This window comes from Haliotis rufescens, unplaced genomic scaffold, assembly GCF_023055435.1.
Source record: "Haliotis rufescens isolate VD_foot unplaced genomic scaffold, xgHalRufe1.0.p SCAF_2, whole genome shotgun sequence".
NCBI lineage: Eukaryota > Metazoa > Mollusca > Gastropoda > Lepetellida > Haliotidae > Haliotis > Haliotis rufescens.
This window is the reverse complement of record NW_025963890.1, coordinates 13,656,073-13,674,143: the sequence shown is the minus strand read 5'-3', so window position 1 is coordinate 13,674,143 and position 18,071 is coordinate 13,656,073. Positions and strand designations below refer to the sequence as shown.

Below are 18,071 nucleotides of genomic sequence, written 5' to 3'. Positions count from 1 at the left end.
AGAATCAACACTACATACCTGGCTCAAATACTGGTATAATCCACACAATTATAATCAAATGGAGCAAGGTTCCTTCTGTTTCCAACTCAGCAGAAAGCCACCTCCATTCTACTGCTCCAAGCAGATAGGATTTCACTGCCAAATATGGACCACGTGACCTGACAGCCTGTTTTTGACCTGCCTGATTCAGAGGGAAGCAGCGTGGGCTCGAAATAAACCTCCCTGCAGCCCACAACATACAAGTAACAGCCAAGTGTAGCACTCCTCTGTCAGTGGGGTGTGTTTGTTTGGGGCCTCCAACCATCTGGAGATATCTGCAGTGTTGAGCAATCTTCAAAGGGTCTTGAGGATGTACTACCGGTATGTGTTCTGGAGGACATAAACTAGTAGATGGCAGTGGTACTTTCTTGGGTGCACATTCTTGTTTTGTTGTTTCTATTACCATGATTACTTCTTACTTTTATTACTGGTCATAATTTGTATTATCACAGTATTCAAATAATGATTCATAACACATGGCATCTGGGTTATAGGGTGAATTCCTTTTACATAATTCTAGATCATGCACAGTGTTCACATAACATGTAGATTTATTATTTTTCATTCTTAAACTACGGTAAACTTTTTAAAATTGTATTCACAAGTATTGTTATATTTTATATCAAAAGACACAAGGGTGAGATTCGGTTTATCATTTAAATGGTTTTTTCAATTTGTAAACAGTAATAACCTGATAACCAGTGTCTAGAGAGTAAAAGATTCTGGTAGGCAGATTAATTATGTCATTTAAATTCATTGTAATTTGTGATGTTGCAATGATCTGCAAAGCACTGTGGGGCAATTTTATTTCTCCTAGGAGATATTGCTTGATCTCTTGTGGAAGACAGTTTTGGATGATAAATCAAATATTGTTTAATACCAAATGTTTTTATTACATATGCCCATCATCATGATGATGCATACTACATGTACAACCTTGTTGCAAGAATGTTTTTTCAACTCCATAAGAAGCCAACAATAACTGGTTCCTAGTACCTTATATTTGCCATAAGTCTTTTTGTTTGTTTGTTGTTTACCCCTTAACTCAGCAATATTCCAGCTATATGATGACGGTCTGTAAATAATCGAGTCTAGACCAGACAACCAAGTGATTGATATCATGCATCAACCATGACAGCAAGCTTGACCACCTGATCCTGTTAGTCGCCTCTTACAACAAGCATAGTTGCCTCTTACGACAAGCATGGATTGCTGAATAACAATTCTGACAGGGATCTTCATGGGCATTTGCCACACGAGCTGTTAAAATGAAGATTGGATGGGTTTGATATGTGAGCCGGCTGATTATGCCATTATAAATAAATAGAATGGTATTAGATTCTTTTTGTGTTTCTGTTCCCATAAAACCAAACAAATTAGGCCAGGCTCAGTACCGGAATACTGATTTCTAATATGTCTAAAACTTGGGAAGGTGGGGCTAGGGTTGCATCAATGTGCTAAACAATGTCACTGATTTGTATTGTTGTCGAGAATTTTTTGTGTTTCCTATCAAAGAAGCAGTCTGTGAAGTTATTATTGATATATTTCTATATAACAATTGACTTTAATATGTTTTGGGGGTTTATGGGGGCACACTGCCTAAAGCACACAATTTTTAGTCAATTCTTAAATATTTACCCCATTGGCATGTGTCATTGGGCATGCTAACAACCACTGGTTGGTCTGGTCTAGATTCTATTACTGACTAATCTCATTTTGCTGACTACAGCACATCTTCCCAAGGCTAGGGTGTTAACTGATCATAAAAGTCCAGTTTCCACCCTTGCCCAACAAGGATGGAAGATAGCGGCACTCAGTCAAGACAATTGGATTGATAATATTACATTGTAATAAAATGGGTTTTACCTTGTGAAGTGCATCAAATCACTTGAGCACCTTGATTAAAAACATGAAAAGATGTGCACAATATCTGTGGACCCCAGTTGGTGGTACACGTTTTTTGCAAATCCTTCAGTCAACCCAAATCTGCACGTTGAAATCCATGATGTTTTACAAACCGGAAGTGTAGTTTGTTACGCGATGTTGATTGGACTATGCATAGACTCGTTAGTCCAGCCAAAATATAACTCTGGAATTCCAGCCAAGTTCGGCAAGGGTGGAAACTGGACTTTTATAGTCAGTTAACGCCCTTGCCTCGTGAAGATGACTACACCATAACACAACATATACGAGAAGGAACATAAACAAATCCTACCATATGTTCTCCAGATTGATTGCAAAGGAACGTTCGGAAACAAATACACCCCAAGAGGCATGCTTTGTTGCCCAGCTTCATGGCTGGCTGAACCAGGTAAGACTGGGTCATTCTAAAGCCATTACCAGTATCTGTCACCAAGAGCTGAGGGTCTCCCCTCAGGAATGACATCTCCAGACATCCCGACCTGAGACCTTTCATCCAGCGTTGGGTGTGCCTATGACAGTCTGGTGCAAAGCTGCTCACACGGGACATGGTCAACAATAACTGTAACTGTAAATAGCCATGCCGAATACTGTTTGTTTGTTTGTTGTTTAACGCCGCACTCAGCAATATTCCAGCTATTTGTCGATGGTCTGTAAATAATCAAGCCTGGACCAGTTGATCCAGTGATTGACCTTATGTGCATCGATCCACGCAATTGGGATATAATGACATGCATCAAGCATGTCAGGCCTGACCAACCGATCCCGTTAGTCACCTCTTACGACAAGCATAGAATGTTTGTGTACTGAGATAAGATTATAAAATGTTCTACATCTCTGATATAGTTATAGACATTCATGCTGCAAGCTTGCCACTATTCTATTACAGTATAAGAAATAGTGTTCTCTATATATGTTGAACTATGAAGTTGCTTGGCTGAATAGAGTGTTTCATTGTAACAGGGGATATAGAAATACACACGTCAATTAAAAAGTATAGTTGTAACTTGTATACATGGTATTTGTGAGATTGTCTGGGGCATTATCTGTGGTGGCTGTTGGTGCAGACAACAAATTATTCATGAAAATGTGTTGAATAACTACAAACGCATAACAAATAAGATGATACATTGCAGGCTCAAAACATTACCTGTCAAGAAACATTAAGATACAGAAATAGACAAGGCTGATATAAGCAGATGGAGGATCTAGCCTCTTTTACACTACGTTGCTTGTTTAAGCCAAATACTTGTTAGGAAATGTCAACTCGCACTAAAACAAACATTATGAAACAGTAATTCTCATCAGTGCTAATACTATCCCAAAATGGCCATATTGTATGAAACATCTTCAGCATGCTTAGTAAATAGAATGATGTTCAAACACAACACAAAACTTTCAAAAGCTGTTTTGTAAAAGTTATTTTCTCAGTGCACTGACAAAGAAATAAGTTCCATATCCTGTTGTGAGTGAGTTGGACATAATGCCAATTATCGTGTTATAATAGTAATAGTATTTTATATCACATCTAATAATGGGAGGAAAGCCTAAATTTTTGAGAATCGTATTGTGTTATAAAATATTTTATAGACTACATGTTAGTCTACTGGTCTCCTGGTCATTACCTGGGTGCTGTTTGTTATTCTTACTGTACATCTGGTTTCACCCAGTTATCTGTGTGCTACTTGTTATCCATTACCTATCGTTGTTAATTTAATCTATTGCTAATCACAACGTATCATGTCATATACCTCTCATTACATGAGATAACAGTATAGAATCTTATTAAATGCAATAAACCAGAAGTTGTTATCTATAAAGTTGTATGGGTTTTTTATTTACTGTTCCCCTTTTGCCCTGTTTATTGAGTGAGTGAGTGAGTGAGTGAGAGCATGTGTCTTTAGCAAGTAAAACAGCAGCATTTACAATGTTCCTTATAAACATTTTTGCATTAAAATTATCATTGTTACCATGTTTACTAATTCAATAAAACATTGTTGCTGAATTTTTAAAATTAATACATTTGTCATCTTTCTACAATCTGTAACAATTCACAGGCCAGGTCAAGTTTCAAATGATCAGTATTAATATATGTACAATAAATACAACATCTATCATACCAGACTGTGTGTTACCTGAGAGGTATTCACATCAGTGCAAAGGGGATAGTCCCTCGTTTACATACAAACACTGCGCTATAACTTATACTCGGACGCCTACATAGTTGTGAACATAATACATGTGTGACATAGGCTATGCTAAGCAGTGTAATACTCTCACAAAAGAAGTGAGACGGCCAACCTAGATACATGCATGAATGGGCCATTGAAAGACAGGACAAGCCCCCTTGCCTGGCCCTTTCCTCGAGGGAAATACATACTCCACATTTTGTAGCGGTATGGTTATATAATTTTGGGAAATAACTGAAATAATCGGAAATTGATATATCCTACTGAGATCAATTCAGATGCCTCTGATATCAGGGATATATCCCATCACCTTAATCATGTAAATAGAAAAGCATTCTATGAAATACAAGTATATCTATATGAGAAGATCTGCTCTTAGTCATAATATGCATTACGTGACCCAGAAATGTGACTGATTTTGGGTTGTCTCAGGATGGGCTTTTGTTAACAATTAAATGCAAATTGTATATATTGTTATACACAGTTAATAATGTAATTTCTATATATGGTGAATAACATATATTGTAACATATATTTGGTGAATAGTTTACACATTTATATTCATCATTTATGGTGAATAACTAATATTTCAAAATATGGATTATGATTATGTGTGTACATGCATGTTTTGTGGTTTTAGATTTAAACACAAGACAACCGTTCTTGATAATAATCATCTGGTAACCATCCTTTATATTTCCTTTCATCAGAGAACCATACATATTTAATATCTTTGTTAGTGTTAGTACCTCCAAAACCACCAGAGTATAACACTTTTATAAAATACCTCAACAATGTCCACCAGAAACAATGTTTCACAAATATCACAACGTTTGTATATTTACATATCTTAAATACACAACAAATGTTAACATTGTTAAACATGTTAAACTAGTACATACTTTAAAGTGTTAACTAACAAATGTTACGACAATGTCATGACTGTCAAAACCAACGCTAGCAACGCTTATTTAAATATAATCTGAGTTGAGCACTGCCTGTGCTGTAGCCAGTTTGAATTTCTTTCTAAAGATGAAATTCCTCAGCAAGAATTATGCTGACTGTTGGATACGTGTTGGCACTGAATAATTAATTTGCATATAATAATAAATCAATTCCATAGACATAATTACATTAACATTCACGTTGTTTTTCAGACGCGAGTCAATTGGATGACCAGATTTTATTAGCGCCTCCGCGATCGCGTACTTCGTTACTTTCAACAGTAAACGTCCCAACAACTGGCAACAAAAACACGAATAGCTCTGCTGAATATTTGTATTTTCTAGTTCTGCCTAATGCAGTACACTAAAGAAATATGTAATCATCATTATCGATTTGTCATTTTGAAAATAAAAGTATCATTTCACCGAAATCACCCAAATATTTACCCGTTGTCCTCCGCGTACTACTCCACAGAAACTCAGCCCTTGGTAGTACAGGGGCAGATAATTCATATCGTGATATGCATACCACTAAATATTTTAACCAATGCCACTAGCTCAAACGAACAAAGCTGCAAATTGCAACAATCGGCTGATATCGACAGGTTTTCCGGGTGTCTTCAGCTTCGAACAGCATATGAACAACCCAGTCAATTTATAACTTGACGTGCCTGGTTGTTTGAAGAATATGTTTTAGTTGTGTATGTCCCCAGCTGAACCAAAATCACATGAAAATATGAATATATTTATATATCAGCAGATGATTACTGGATTATCTGGTCCCGACTCCATTATTTACAGACCGCCGTCATATAGCTGGAATATTGCCGAGTGCGGCGTCAAACAACAAACAAACAAACGAAAAGGTTGCATGTGACAAAAATATTATGAAGGCCTTAGGTCAGCGATGTGAATTGAAAACTCTGTGCTGCAACCGAATCATCTTGAATATCACTTGGAGGTAATTCTAATCATAGTCAATATTCAAACAACAAACAAATAAACAGTAGAATTAAATACTGAACCGTTATGGTATATGTCGTAATTTCGATTTGATCACATTGAATGAGCGAGTCGAATGCAGAAATATTACAGCAGAGGACAAGTGTTAGGATTGGGTTTTTTACACATTGTACCAATGTGGGCATCAAACAAGGACGTAGGCGTGACGAGTGGACGCTTTAACCACTTTGTTACCCCACTTCCTCTGTCACTTTCGTGGTCTACTGGATAGAGCGTCTGCCGGACAGCGGAAGGTCGGTGGTTTGATCCCTGGCTGCGTCATACAAAAGACGGTTACTTGTTGTTTCCCTGCCCGGCGCTCGGCATCAACTTCAGTATACTGCGTCTCAGCGAGGTAAGTTAAACTGAAGCATGATATCTCGGTGGGCTAGCACTATTTCACTTCACCCCTCAATTGTCACGTTCAGTTAGAACTGCCTACACCAAGTCCAAACGTTACTCATTATATCGTTATCTATATCTGCGAACAGATATATGTCGGAATTGATTCCGCCGGAGAATATGTGTATTTGATAAGAAACTATTTGAATGTAGTGAATAGTAGGATGCAGAACGATAACATGTTAACACAGCGAGTATTCTGCACGCACCTGTGAACACATTTCTAAATCTAGGGCTGGGACGAGTCCAAATTGATTACCCGGGTACCCACCTCCCTATTACCCGACCCAACCCGGGTACCCACTGTAGGTCTCAGGAGATGTTTCAAAATGTCCATTTGGGAACATTTTTAGCAAAGCACTCGCAAAACGTATTCAGATGCATGTATTAAACAATCTGGTCATTCATACACTGAAGTTGAAATAAGTTATATCTTTATTCAACCATATGAAAAATCAGAAGGAATGGGAGCACCGTCAGAAAGAAATGCGAACATTAGTGACTTGTGTTACCATAGAGTTCTAGTATTTTTGTAATTAAACAATATATCTCGTGACTAACCACGGGTCCGGGTAGTCCTGTGGGTACCCGGGTCCTACTCAGTACCCACCCGACCCGGGTACCCGAGTCACCCGTCCCACCCCTAAGTAAATCAATTCATTAATGTTAAAGTGTCTCTTATTTTCCATGTTCCCAACGTGCCTTTCTCGTGTTGAAAGATCTTACCACAATGTGCAACCTAACTATCTTTTGTGTAACTGTGTAAAGCTACAATAACGGTATACTCTACATATCGTGATCTTGAACTTCTCCCGACGATTCTTATGAGAAAATACAAACCAAACTATGTAGATGTATGTTTTGGGTCAGTTAATGTTAATTGGCGTGATTCGGTGATATACGTCACATCTAGTGCAATATAGGGAATACATTTAGGGTTGGTATTGTCTCCATTTCCAGTGTTGGTCTATACACTGTATTGTAGTGTTCTGTGGGTGATATTATGAGTGAGTGAGTTTCGGTTGACGATTCTAAGAACATTATTTCAATTATATCACGGCTTATGCTTGGTATGAAAACAAAGCCCCAAGTAATTATAGGTCTTAGACGTTGAATCCTGCGTGAACGCGTATATATATATATATATATATATATATATATATATATATATATATGTATATAATAAAATAATAAAGTCCACGTTAGTCCATCATCTTCTTTATATCAGTTTCATACATAGTACTTTCGCTGTCTCATGACAGCTCTTCAGTGTAACTGACAATGACATATAATGACGTCATACTTATGATGACGTCATAAATTACAACTGTGACGTCACAATGTATTTACACACTCCAGCGACGACACCAAGTAATTTAACAATTGTAGGGAGACTTTTGAATTAAATATACAGTATTTGTAAAGTAACAGTGCAACATTTACGATTGAAATGACAAATCTATTAATACATTCTAGAGTTCAACTTTGGTTTCATCAATTGGATAAACATTTGTTCTTTGATGAAACCAAAGTTGAACTCTAGAATGTATTAATAGATTTGTCATTTCAATCGTAAATTGTTAAATTACTTGGTGTCGTCGCTGGAGTGTGTAAATACATTGTGACGTCACAGTTGTAATTTATGACGTCATCATAAGTATGACGTCATTATATGTCATTGTCAGTTACACTGAAGAGCTGTCATGAGACAGCGAAAGTACTATGTATGAAACTGATATAAAGAAGATGATGGACTAACGTGGACTTTATTATTTTATTATATATTACATGTACACCGGGTGAACATTTACCTCATTTTTGTATATATATATATATATGCTCGTGACAAACCAAACCAAACTTTGGCACACCAATGCACAGGAACTCGTTATTAATCAGTAAATAAAAATATATACCACCTATATATAAGTAGAGAATGTATATATAGGGGTGTATATTTTTATTTACTGACCAAAAACGAGTTCCAGTGCGCCAAAGGTAAGCAATTCTTCACAGCAAATTGCCGCGCCTTGGGCCAAAACACGCACTCGTGTGTGATACTGGAACAGTGTAACTAGTGAGTGGAATTTCACGACTTTTTAAGCAACATCCCTGGCAGAAACATTACGATTTGGTTTTGCACACTGTAGCAATGTGGGCATCAAACAATGGCGAGGAAGGGACGAGTGGAGGCTTTAACCACTTTGTTACCCCACTTCCTTCGTCACTTTCGTGGTCTAGTGTATAGAACGTCTGCCGGACAGCGGAAGGTCGGTGGTTCGATCTGCGGCCGCGTCATACAAAAGACTGTTACTTGTTGTTTCCCTGCCTGGCGCTCGGCATTAATCAGTATACTGCGTCTGTGGGGTATCATGTTAAACTGCGGCATGGTATCTCAGTTGGCTAGCACTATTTTACTTCACCCCTCACCTCGCCTGTCACGTTCAGTTAGAAGTGCCTGCACGTTTCCAAAGCACCTGAATTCGTTATTGGTCAGTAAATAAAAATACATACCCCCTATATATAAGTAGAAAATTTATATAGAGAGGGTATCTATTTTCTTTCACTGACAAATAACGAGTTCCTGTGCCCAAAGGTACCTAAATATATTCACAGCCAATTGCGGCGCTTTAGACGACTGGGCCACCCAGGCCCCCGTAGAATTGAGACAGCGTAACTGTGCACTGGGGGTTGTGCAAGGGGTGCGCAGCCCTCTTTTTCCCCCAGACACCTTACATGTTAACGGCCAGTCGCTTCGTATCACGTGCACGCACGCACGCACGCACGCACTCATATTTCGCAAAATGCTTGATCCGCCTCTGCTGTGTATTTACTATATAGTGTATGGTCATTGGGTAGTACTGAAGCAGAGGATTAACCTCGACCTTCCTAACGGATGAAGTACTACTTTACTGACAAGCTTCTTACCTCTGCATTGCAGTTTGTCTTTATACATTCACAAATATATATTGCTCTTTCTGAGCTTATTAATGAGAAACTTGTGCTAAAGCGGAAAGCGTGGTAACAAGGTATACTATTAGGGCAGATGCGTTTATGGGGGTAATGGGTGGGTCAGTGGTCCAAGCGGCCGCACATGGCTGTGCAGAGTTGTCTCCCTTATATGTTACGTTGTTGGGAAGGCTGTTCCAATCCTGGATGAGCACTAACAATGTCATCGTTTGTCTACCTCCCCTTCCGACCGTCTTGGAAGATCTGCTGCCGATGAATGTGTACGTATACTACAGACAAACAACGTAGGGGGAATTATTGTATCATTAATGCATTAACTTAATACAGTGACCTTACATTTGCAGAATTCTTCAATTTTCATTGCCACATCTATGTATATATGGCCACAACCCCTGGAGTTAGTGAAGTATATATATTCGGCATAAAAACCAATCACTGGCTCCCTCCATCTTCTCGAGGCAAGACTTGGTTGATGCATGTCATTGTATCCGAATTGCGTAGATTGATGCTCATGATATCAATGACTGGATTGCCTGGTCCAGACTTGATTATTTACAGACTGCCGTCATTGGCTGGAATATTGCTGAGTGCGGCGTTAATCAACAAACAAACATGATATCATAATCAAATGACATCACTAATCTCTCTGCCACACAAGCTGGTTAGCTATACTTTATACACTCAAGACAGTTATTACTCAAATGAAATTACTGTTTCACAAAGAGAAAAATTTGGAAGAATGACAAATAGAATCTCGCCCTCGTGGTATCAGAGTTTTTAACATTTATAAAAAAAAATAAAACTTTTAAGGACAAGTGTTTATAAATTTGATATTTAAAGTTGTCAGTTGAGTTTTTTTATGTACTTGTGTTGTGAATCAAAATTGGGCCTTATGCTTGACCAGCAAATACTTTAACCAACATTTCCTACCATAGCTTCATTTAGGAAATGGCGTCTCCATCGCATTCTCTGTTATTAGTAACTTCATACACAATTTTTCTTGCTCATGAGTCCAATTTGAATGGACGACTATTTCTCATGCTGTCCTTTACAAAAGCAAATGCAACACAAATCTATGGTGGCAGAGCAGTCAAGGGCATCTAAAATAGATACGGTGCATTGTAGTGGTGGGATGATACAGGGATCAATCACAGTCACACACCAAGAAAAAAATATCGATTCTGACCTTAAGTGTTTGCTTTAATAACTGTTCCACTAAACACTAATCAGTAGTGCAAGTTAATTGTGAGAACATACATATATTCATTTGTTGTGCCATACTTGACACTGCCAACTGTAAATCATCAGTGTGCCAGGTGTTTGGCCATCCTGCCTATGAAAAAGATGGCTTACACACCACAGATAAGAGCACATGCAAGTATCGTGATTCATATCGGATTGTGAGTAAGGTATCGTGATATGTATTGGATCGCGCAGTTGGTGTATCGTCCAAGCCCTAGTATATTGGGTAATTCAGGATGATGTTGGTGAATGTTTCTGAAATGTTTTCAAACACTGCCTCAGGCAATATATGATTTTGTTTCTTTGGTAGCAGAAAGTTGCCGACAGAGAGTAATGATCTCAATAATGATAAAATAAAAGTTCCACTGGAAATTGCTCATACATTTCATAACAGAACACAATTCAAGTGGTATGTTTATTAGTCCTTGTGTCAACCAATGGCATATCACCCTGTACAGTCTAGTCTGGCAGGTCAAGTCCCAGGATTACCACCTGTAATGTCCTGTTTCCATAGAAATTCTGGCTGGTACTTGTTGCCGATATCACAGCTCTTGAAACAGGTGTAGATACACAGTGTACCCCAGTCTATACTGTCCCCAACACTGTCGACATTCAGGTACCCCAACAACTGGGGTAAGATCTGTAACAGAAGTATAAAATGTCATAGTGCCGGAGAAAGAAACAATGCAGTTATGAATACGCACACAATGCCTGTTAGACGAGTAAGTGAGTGATTTTGATATAATGTAGCTTTGAACAGTATTTTAGTAACAACAGTGAGACAGCCTAAAGTGCAAAGAAAGCCCTAAGTGACCCCGGTTATAGAAGTTTAGCTGCTAAATAGTCTCTAACACCAATAAATGTTGCTAGGTAAAGCAGGACATCAATGGCTACACATTCACAGATACTTTGTTCATCCTCAAGAATACGATACTGTCGGACCAGGGATCATTATCATGGAAGATCAGGAATTCCAACCCACAATCATTGGATCATGTCTGAAGGGCACAACTCTGCAAAGCATTTGTTTGTTTGTTTGTTTGTTAACACCACATTCAGCAACATTCCAGCTATATCTGGTCTGTAAATAATCGCATCTGTCACCAGACAATCCAGTGATTGACAGCATGAGTTTTGATCTACACAATTGGGATACAACGACATGCATCAACCAAGTCAGTGAGCCTGACTATCTGATTCTGTTAGTCATCTCCTACATGGTATGCTGAAGACCAATTTAACACAGATCTTCACAGGGGCTCTGAGGCTCCCGTTTACACAGCTTTGGCAAAATCCCAAATCATCAAAAGGCACACTTCACCATTTGACTGACCTATATAGCAAGTTTCAACAAGAAATATTCAACAGTTTGGGTGTTCTGCTCCGGAAAAAAAACTCATTTTCAGTATAAGTCCAACTTGTTGTTAAGGGGAAAAAAACTAAAAACTGAACAAAAAATCCTAAATCATCAAAAGGCACCAGTCTCAACTAGACTAATCTACATAGAAAGTTTAAAAAAGATATTTAATGGTTTTGAAGTTCTGCTCCAGAAATGGGCATAGTGATCGCAATCCCCCCATTTTTCAGAACAGAGGGATATAAAGTTTAACCTAGGATTTCCATCCAGTATTTGGCACAATTGGTATGATTTTTGTGCTTGTGTCATTAAGAGAACAGTGAACATGTTTTTGCTGACTCACCTGGAACTCGAACTGTCTGGGTGCCCCACATGAGCAGGGAGGGATGTCACTAGGCTGGGGCTTGTGGCTAGCAGAGATCCACAGAGGAGTCCCATTCCGATCATACCGCAACACCTAACAAAATATACAGATAATGAAGCCCTGATCTTTGAAAGTTGACAGCATTTTTACCTAGCTTTTCCCCTTGAGAGAGTATGAATTGTAAGCTGCTCATCCTGACTGCTAGTGTCACAGCTGCTACTGATTGTTGTCATGGTTATTCAATGACAAAAACTGAAAGTGAGTGAGTGAGTTAGCAATATTCCAGCAATATCACGGCAGGGGACACCAGATATGGGCTTCACACATTGTACCCATGTCGGGAATCTAACATGGGTCTTCAGCATGGCAATCGAACACTTTAACCACTGGGCTACCTGACCGCCCCAAAACTGAATGTGAACAAATGATAGGGAGTGATAATAAAGTAGGAGGTCTTTGAAAAGATGACACTTCCTAACTGTCATTTTGGAGACCAAATAAATTCAACCCTCCCAAAATTATGCTTGTTTATTCTTTTCATGAATATCAATGATGGCAAAATAACTTGTTATAGAAATAATATCATATCAATATCACACAAAAATAATAATATTTTATCAGAACGACACCTTTTCCCCCCATGACCCATTTCACGATAATACATGACTCAACACCCATCTCTAGGCCCAGCACAGGGCTTGACATTTGCAATGTTCATACTTGTCCTATGAACAACTGTTAACAATAATGAATTACTAAGAATAAAGATCATGACCCCAATTCAAACAGTATCATACATGGAGTAGATAACAAACTAACTATATGCCAAATATAAGCCAACCTGATCTGGATTTGTTGCAATTCTGGCCTTGAATTTGGCAAACTGTTTATCATCTTCTGTCTCAGACACTGCAGACTTTTCCAACTCGTCTTTATCAAGGCCTGCACCAATCTCTGTGTTGGTCTTCAGGAGGTCTTGATATTCTTTTAACTTTTCTGACTCAGACTTTTCCCTCGCCTGTGCATCCTTTTGCTGAATCTCCTCCTCCATGACCAACTCTGCTTGTGGAAACAACAGGTTGGGGATCTCCACTGAAGACAGAAATACATATTTTACACGAACATTTAATGCATGAACTACTGAATGTAAAGTACTATTTTGATAAAGTGATGTTTGCTTCCTCATTATGTTTGTCAATTGTCATGGTTTAGTACAATGTATATTAATATTTATTCACAACATAGCAGGAGATGGTGAGAGGATGAGTACCTTGTCAAAGCATGAAGAGATAAAGATGTGAATACCAAAACTTTCTTGTGCCTAACAGGCAGCTTTGTTTGTAAACTTTCCCATGGAGGTGAGAACAGGTAATGCACACTGATCTATCGTCCAGGGTAATAATGTCAGGTGCTTTAAGCAAAGCAATATGGGCAATGACTTGTTATCAGAAATTAGGACTATCTAAAAAATGACATTATTATAGGGTGTAGGCTAAAACAACACTTATAGACTATTAAGCACAATTTTACCGATTTCCTCTGGCGAAAATGGCACCTTAAATGTTTTACGGTTCATGTTGAGGTATATATGCTTTAGTCAGTGTCACCATATATGTCATTGTCACAGCACTACAAAAATCATTTTAGCAATTCTCTCATTGTGTTGTCACATCACACTGCCAGACTCTCTTCTAGCATACAACACAATGACAAGACGTGAAAAATTGTGATCTGACAACACCCTGTCATGCATCTTAAATATAGTTTCATTTTGACATTGATTCAATTATAAACACATGATAAAGGATATCATGTTTTCACAATACGTTTAGTTGCTCCTCCCAATCAGTGTCGGCAAGTAAATTGGAGTAGAGGCTAATTTATAATGTGAACATGTTTTAAGGTGATTAACATTCCACATTTCAATGACCAATCAGTGTTTGCATTTGAATGGTGAACCTGTGAGTCTAATTTCATTTATTAAAAAAGAAATAAGATGCCGTTCTTGGGCACGGTTCCGTTTTCACCAACTGGTGCCGTTTTAGGTAACCCATTATAATATCACCTGCATGTCTATAGGGCGACTATGCTTGTCGTAAGAGACGACTAACGGGATCGAGTGGTCAGGCTCACTGACTTTGTTGATACATGTCATCGATCCCAATTGCGTGGATCGATGCTCATGATGTCAATCACTGGATTGTCTGGTCCAGACTCGATTATTTACAGACAGCGGTCATATATAGCTGGAATATTGCTGAGTCTGGCGTTAAACATAAAACCAACGAGTAAATGTTACCTTCATCATCTTCTTCCTTGCAACATTTTTTCTTATGAGTGGCTTTCCAGTGAAGAGCTTGATGGTGCTTGCTGCAGTAGGACACCTTATGACATTTCCCACATCTCTTGGGTGCAGCTGACCCACACACGACACACAGTGCCACGCCTTCATTCCCCGACCCCTCAGGCTCTACATCTGGGTGGTCTTCGTCTGGGGGTCTCGGGCTGAAGAAGTCATTTTCCTTAGCAAGCTGGGACCGCAATACAATAAAACTACCATTATGGTTCTCTGCACAGCAGCTTGGACTTCTGCATATAAAAATGAATATTGTTCTGTGAAACGTGTTAGTTTGTTCTTCACGTGGTGAATAAACCTGTAGCAAAAACACACATGGTGCGCCGCATGTCGGGCAGGACAACACTGGCGGTAGGTCAGACAGCGACAGCCACGCAGGTTTACCACCTACTTTACTTGGAAAGAAACGACTTGTCAAAAGCCGTGGATCAAAATCATCTGCGACAAAACCAAGATCCACATTGCGAATGGGCGCGGCCATGTTTCAAAGGGAAGTTACTCTATTTCCAAACCTTCTTGTAGGTTACGGAAAGATGCGAGTAGTGAGGAATGCTTAATATTTTACGTTCGCTTCCATAGATATTGTTTCCCGGAGACATTTATCAGTATCGTATCTTAGGTAATTCAAATACCACTAACACAAATGGACAGTGCAGATTGTCTATTCTCTATTCCCGGAGACATTTATCAGTATCGTATCTTAGGTAATTCAAATACCACTAACACAAATGGACAGTGCAGATTGTCTATTCTTAATAAATTACATATTTATCTGTGTGAGTGAAGTTCCAATGTAGATAACAGATGTGGTCTGATAACCATTACCAAAGTCTAGATTTTGTATATGGGATCTTGTGCAAGACATTCTTTGCTTTGTTTTGCTTTGATGTTTGTTGGTACTAACATGAACCTTATACAAGTCTGTGTTGTTAATTATCTAACTGGCTTCCATTTGCCAGGGGCGGTCAGGTAGCCTAGTGGTTAAAGCGTTCGCTCGTCACGCCAAAGACCCGGGTTCGATTCCCGACATGGGTACAATGTGTGAAGCCCATTTCTGGTGTCCCCCGCCGTGATATTGCTGGAATATTGCTAAAAGCGGCGTAAATCCATACTCACTCCCTCCATTTGCCCATTGCTATTTCCATTCTTTTACCTATCAATTACCCCGGCCTCCCGTTTGCCCTTTGTCCATTGCCAATCACCAATCAGTGATAATTTAGTCCTGGCTTCCAGTTGTCCCTAACTACGCTGCAATATAACTGGAATACTGTTAAAAGTGGCGTTAAACCCAACTCACTCCAGTTGTCCCTAACTAAGTTAATCAGCGCTAATTACTGTAAAGTGTTGACTTCCATTATCACCTCTCAGCGCCCATTATCTGTTGACTTCCCTTGGTAAGTTTCCTTCGTTTGTTATCTTATTTGTCTTCTTGTTCTTACATGATCCGGGGTAGAATAGTTCTTCAGCAACCCATGTTTGTTGTAAAAGGCAACAAACTAATGTTACTGAGTGCTGCGTTAAACAACAAACAAACAACATTCACCTGAGGAGTAAGTATATACTCTTCCTTAAGTGTATCACTTCTAAAAGCCTTTCAAAGACTTGACATTCTTTGTTTTGTTTATTTATTGTTGTTTTTTGTTTATCGTCACACTCAGCAACGTTCCAATAAGAGTTAATTATTCACTGCTTGATTGATATAAATCATAAAATTTGAGTTAGAAATTAAATAAAGTTGGTTTTGATTGACTTAAATCAAACTTACTGTGGATCAACAGGTATTACTTCGAAGTTTACAGATGATAAAGTAGCACAATTTATGGATAACAACTTCTTTAATAACTGTGAATGCTGATAGCCCAAAGACTTGTCTCCTTTCAACAGGCAGAACAGTCAAAAGAATTTTAAGGCACAAATGTTTTTGGTCCAAATTTTCAAATTATCCTATATAATATATGTCTTATATATTAGTCTTATGTCACATGTTTTACATTTTATGTTTCACAGATTTATTCCAGCTTTTCCACACAAGATTTATTTATTTATTTATTTATTTATTTATTTATTTATTTATTTATTTATTTATTTATTTATTTATTTATTTATTTATTTATTTATTTATTTATTTATTTATTTATTTATTTATTTATTTATTTATTTATTTATTTATTTACATGAAAATAATTCTGCCTTGAAGTTAAAACTGCAGCTGGCTTCTTGAATCACTGATCATGCTAATAGTGATGTAGACAAGGAATTTATATACAACATTTTTTATTGAGGGTCCATATTATTAGCGGGAGACATAACAATAATAATTATGTACAATATATTTCTTTTCTGTCTGCTTTACAGTAGGGGCGGCAAGCCCGTGAAATGAAAAATAAAAAATGTGTGGCCTAAACAACAGCCACGATGTCACTATATTGTTCAATTGTAGATTATCTGTAATGAATTGACACTTTTCTGACCTACTTAATGCAATACAAATTTTAAGTTCATGCATTTATTCTAAGCATGTGCATTACAAATGTAGAGGCTACAATGATCAAATTGCACAAAATGCAAGTGCCTTAAAATTATTCGGATCAGTTCAATTGCAGCATGGATACTGAAAAACAAAATTAAAGATTCTCATGTTTTTTTAATGTACTGCACGAAATTTCCATGTAGCATATTTGTGTTGTATTTGTTTTCATTTATTTAATGATATATTTTAACTTTGAGGCTGTATTTTAAATCTGATTACTATGATTACACAGTAACATATTTTGTTACTGCGGTCAGACACATATAACTTTGCAACTTTGCTGCCTTGTAAATTATTTGTAACGAATGTCCAATTACTTGTGCGTTATCCTTAACATATTCTAACAGAAACATCTTGGTATTTCACAGTTGAAGTTGGAATAAAGTATTGCATGTATTGGGAGTTTAGGACAAGCTGTGTGCAGTGACCGATTCCATCATGATGAAGTATACTCAGTGGCAGGTCACACTCGGTCCATATGTAAGTCTGCTCTTGTAACAACCATAGAGTACTTGGGACTACCCATGTACCATATTTGCCATATTAAATGTCCAATCTAATAAGTGATATTGACCAGTTTCTATATCCACCGTTTGTTAATCTTTAAAAGTGCAATTTACTAAGACCAAAACTTTACATGACGGTAAATATTTTTGTGTGGATATTTCAGATTTTGTTTAAGACATAGCAGCATAGACAAGGCATATAGTTGCCTAGTAACAATTATAAAAAAATATATGTTAGTTTCAGCGATGT

The 18,071-nt window shown here is 37.9% G+C and overlaps 2 protein-coding genes across 3 annotated transcripts in view; both read right to left on the bottom strand.

Annotated features, from left to right (window-relative positions):
• LOC124113746 (putative ferric-chelate reductase 1) overlaps positions 1-5,588 on the bottom strand; it is a 40,001-nt gene extending 34,413 nt beyond the window's left edge. Inside the window, exon 1 of one of the 2 annotated variants that reach the window (XM_046474257.2) lies at positions 5,540-5,588. The gene's annotated coding sequence lies outside the window, so the exon portion shown is untranslated. Of the gene's footprint in view, positions 1-18; positions 239-5,539 lie in introns of those variants that run through there. The other variant, XM_046474255.2, reaches the window with a different exon arrangement.
• A 5,521-nt stretch (positions 5,589-11,109) lies between these two features.
• Positions 11,110-15,303, bottom strand: LOC124113745 (programmed cell death protein 2-like). The gene is made up of 4 exons (XM_046474254.2): positions 14,729-15,303; positions 13,271-13,521; positions 12,409-12,522; positions 11,110-11,348 (listed from the first exon to the last, which is right to left on the bottom strand). The coding sequence occupies exons 1-4, from the start codon at positions 15,264-15,266 to the stop codon at positions 11,181-11,183; spliced, it is 1,071 nt and encodes a 356-aa protein (XP_046330210.2). The 5' UTR covers positions 15,267-15,303; the 3' UTR covers positions 11,110-11,180.
• Between the last annotated feature and the right edge of the window lie 2,768 nt (positions 15,304-18,071).

What these genes read in the sequence shown, in the direction of transcription:
- LOC124113745 (XM_046474254.2), bottom strand. Translation starts at nt 15,266, where the DNA reads ATGGCCGCGCCCATTCGCAATGTGGATCTTGGTTTTGTCGCAGATGAT. An exon ending in TTGCAACAAATCCAGATCAG is followed by an intron (nt 12,523 to 13,270) that starts GTTGGCTTATAT and finishes ATATTTTGTTAG; the next exon opens with GTGTTGCGGTATGATCGGAA. An exon ending in CCAGACAGTTCGAGTTCCAG is followed by an intron (nt 11,349 to 12,408) that starts GTGAGTCAGCAA and finishes CTTCTGTTACAG; the next exon opens with ATCTTACCCCAGTTGTTGGG.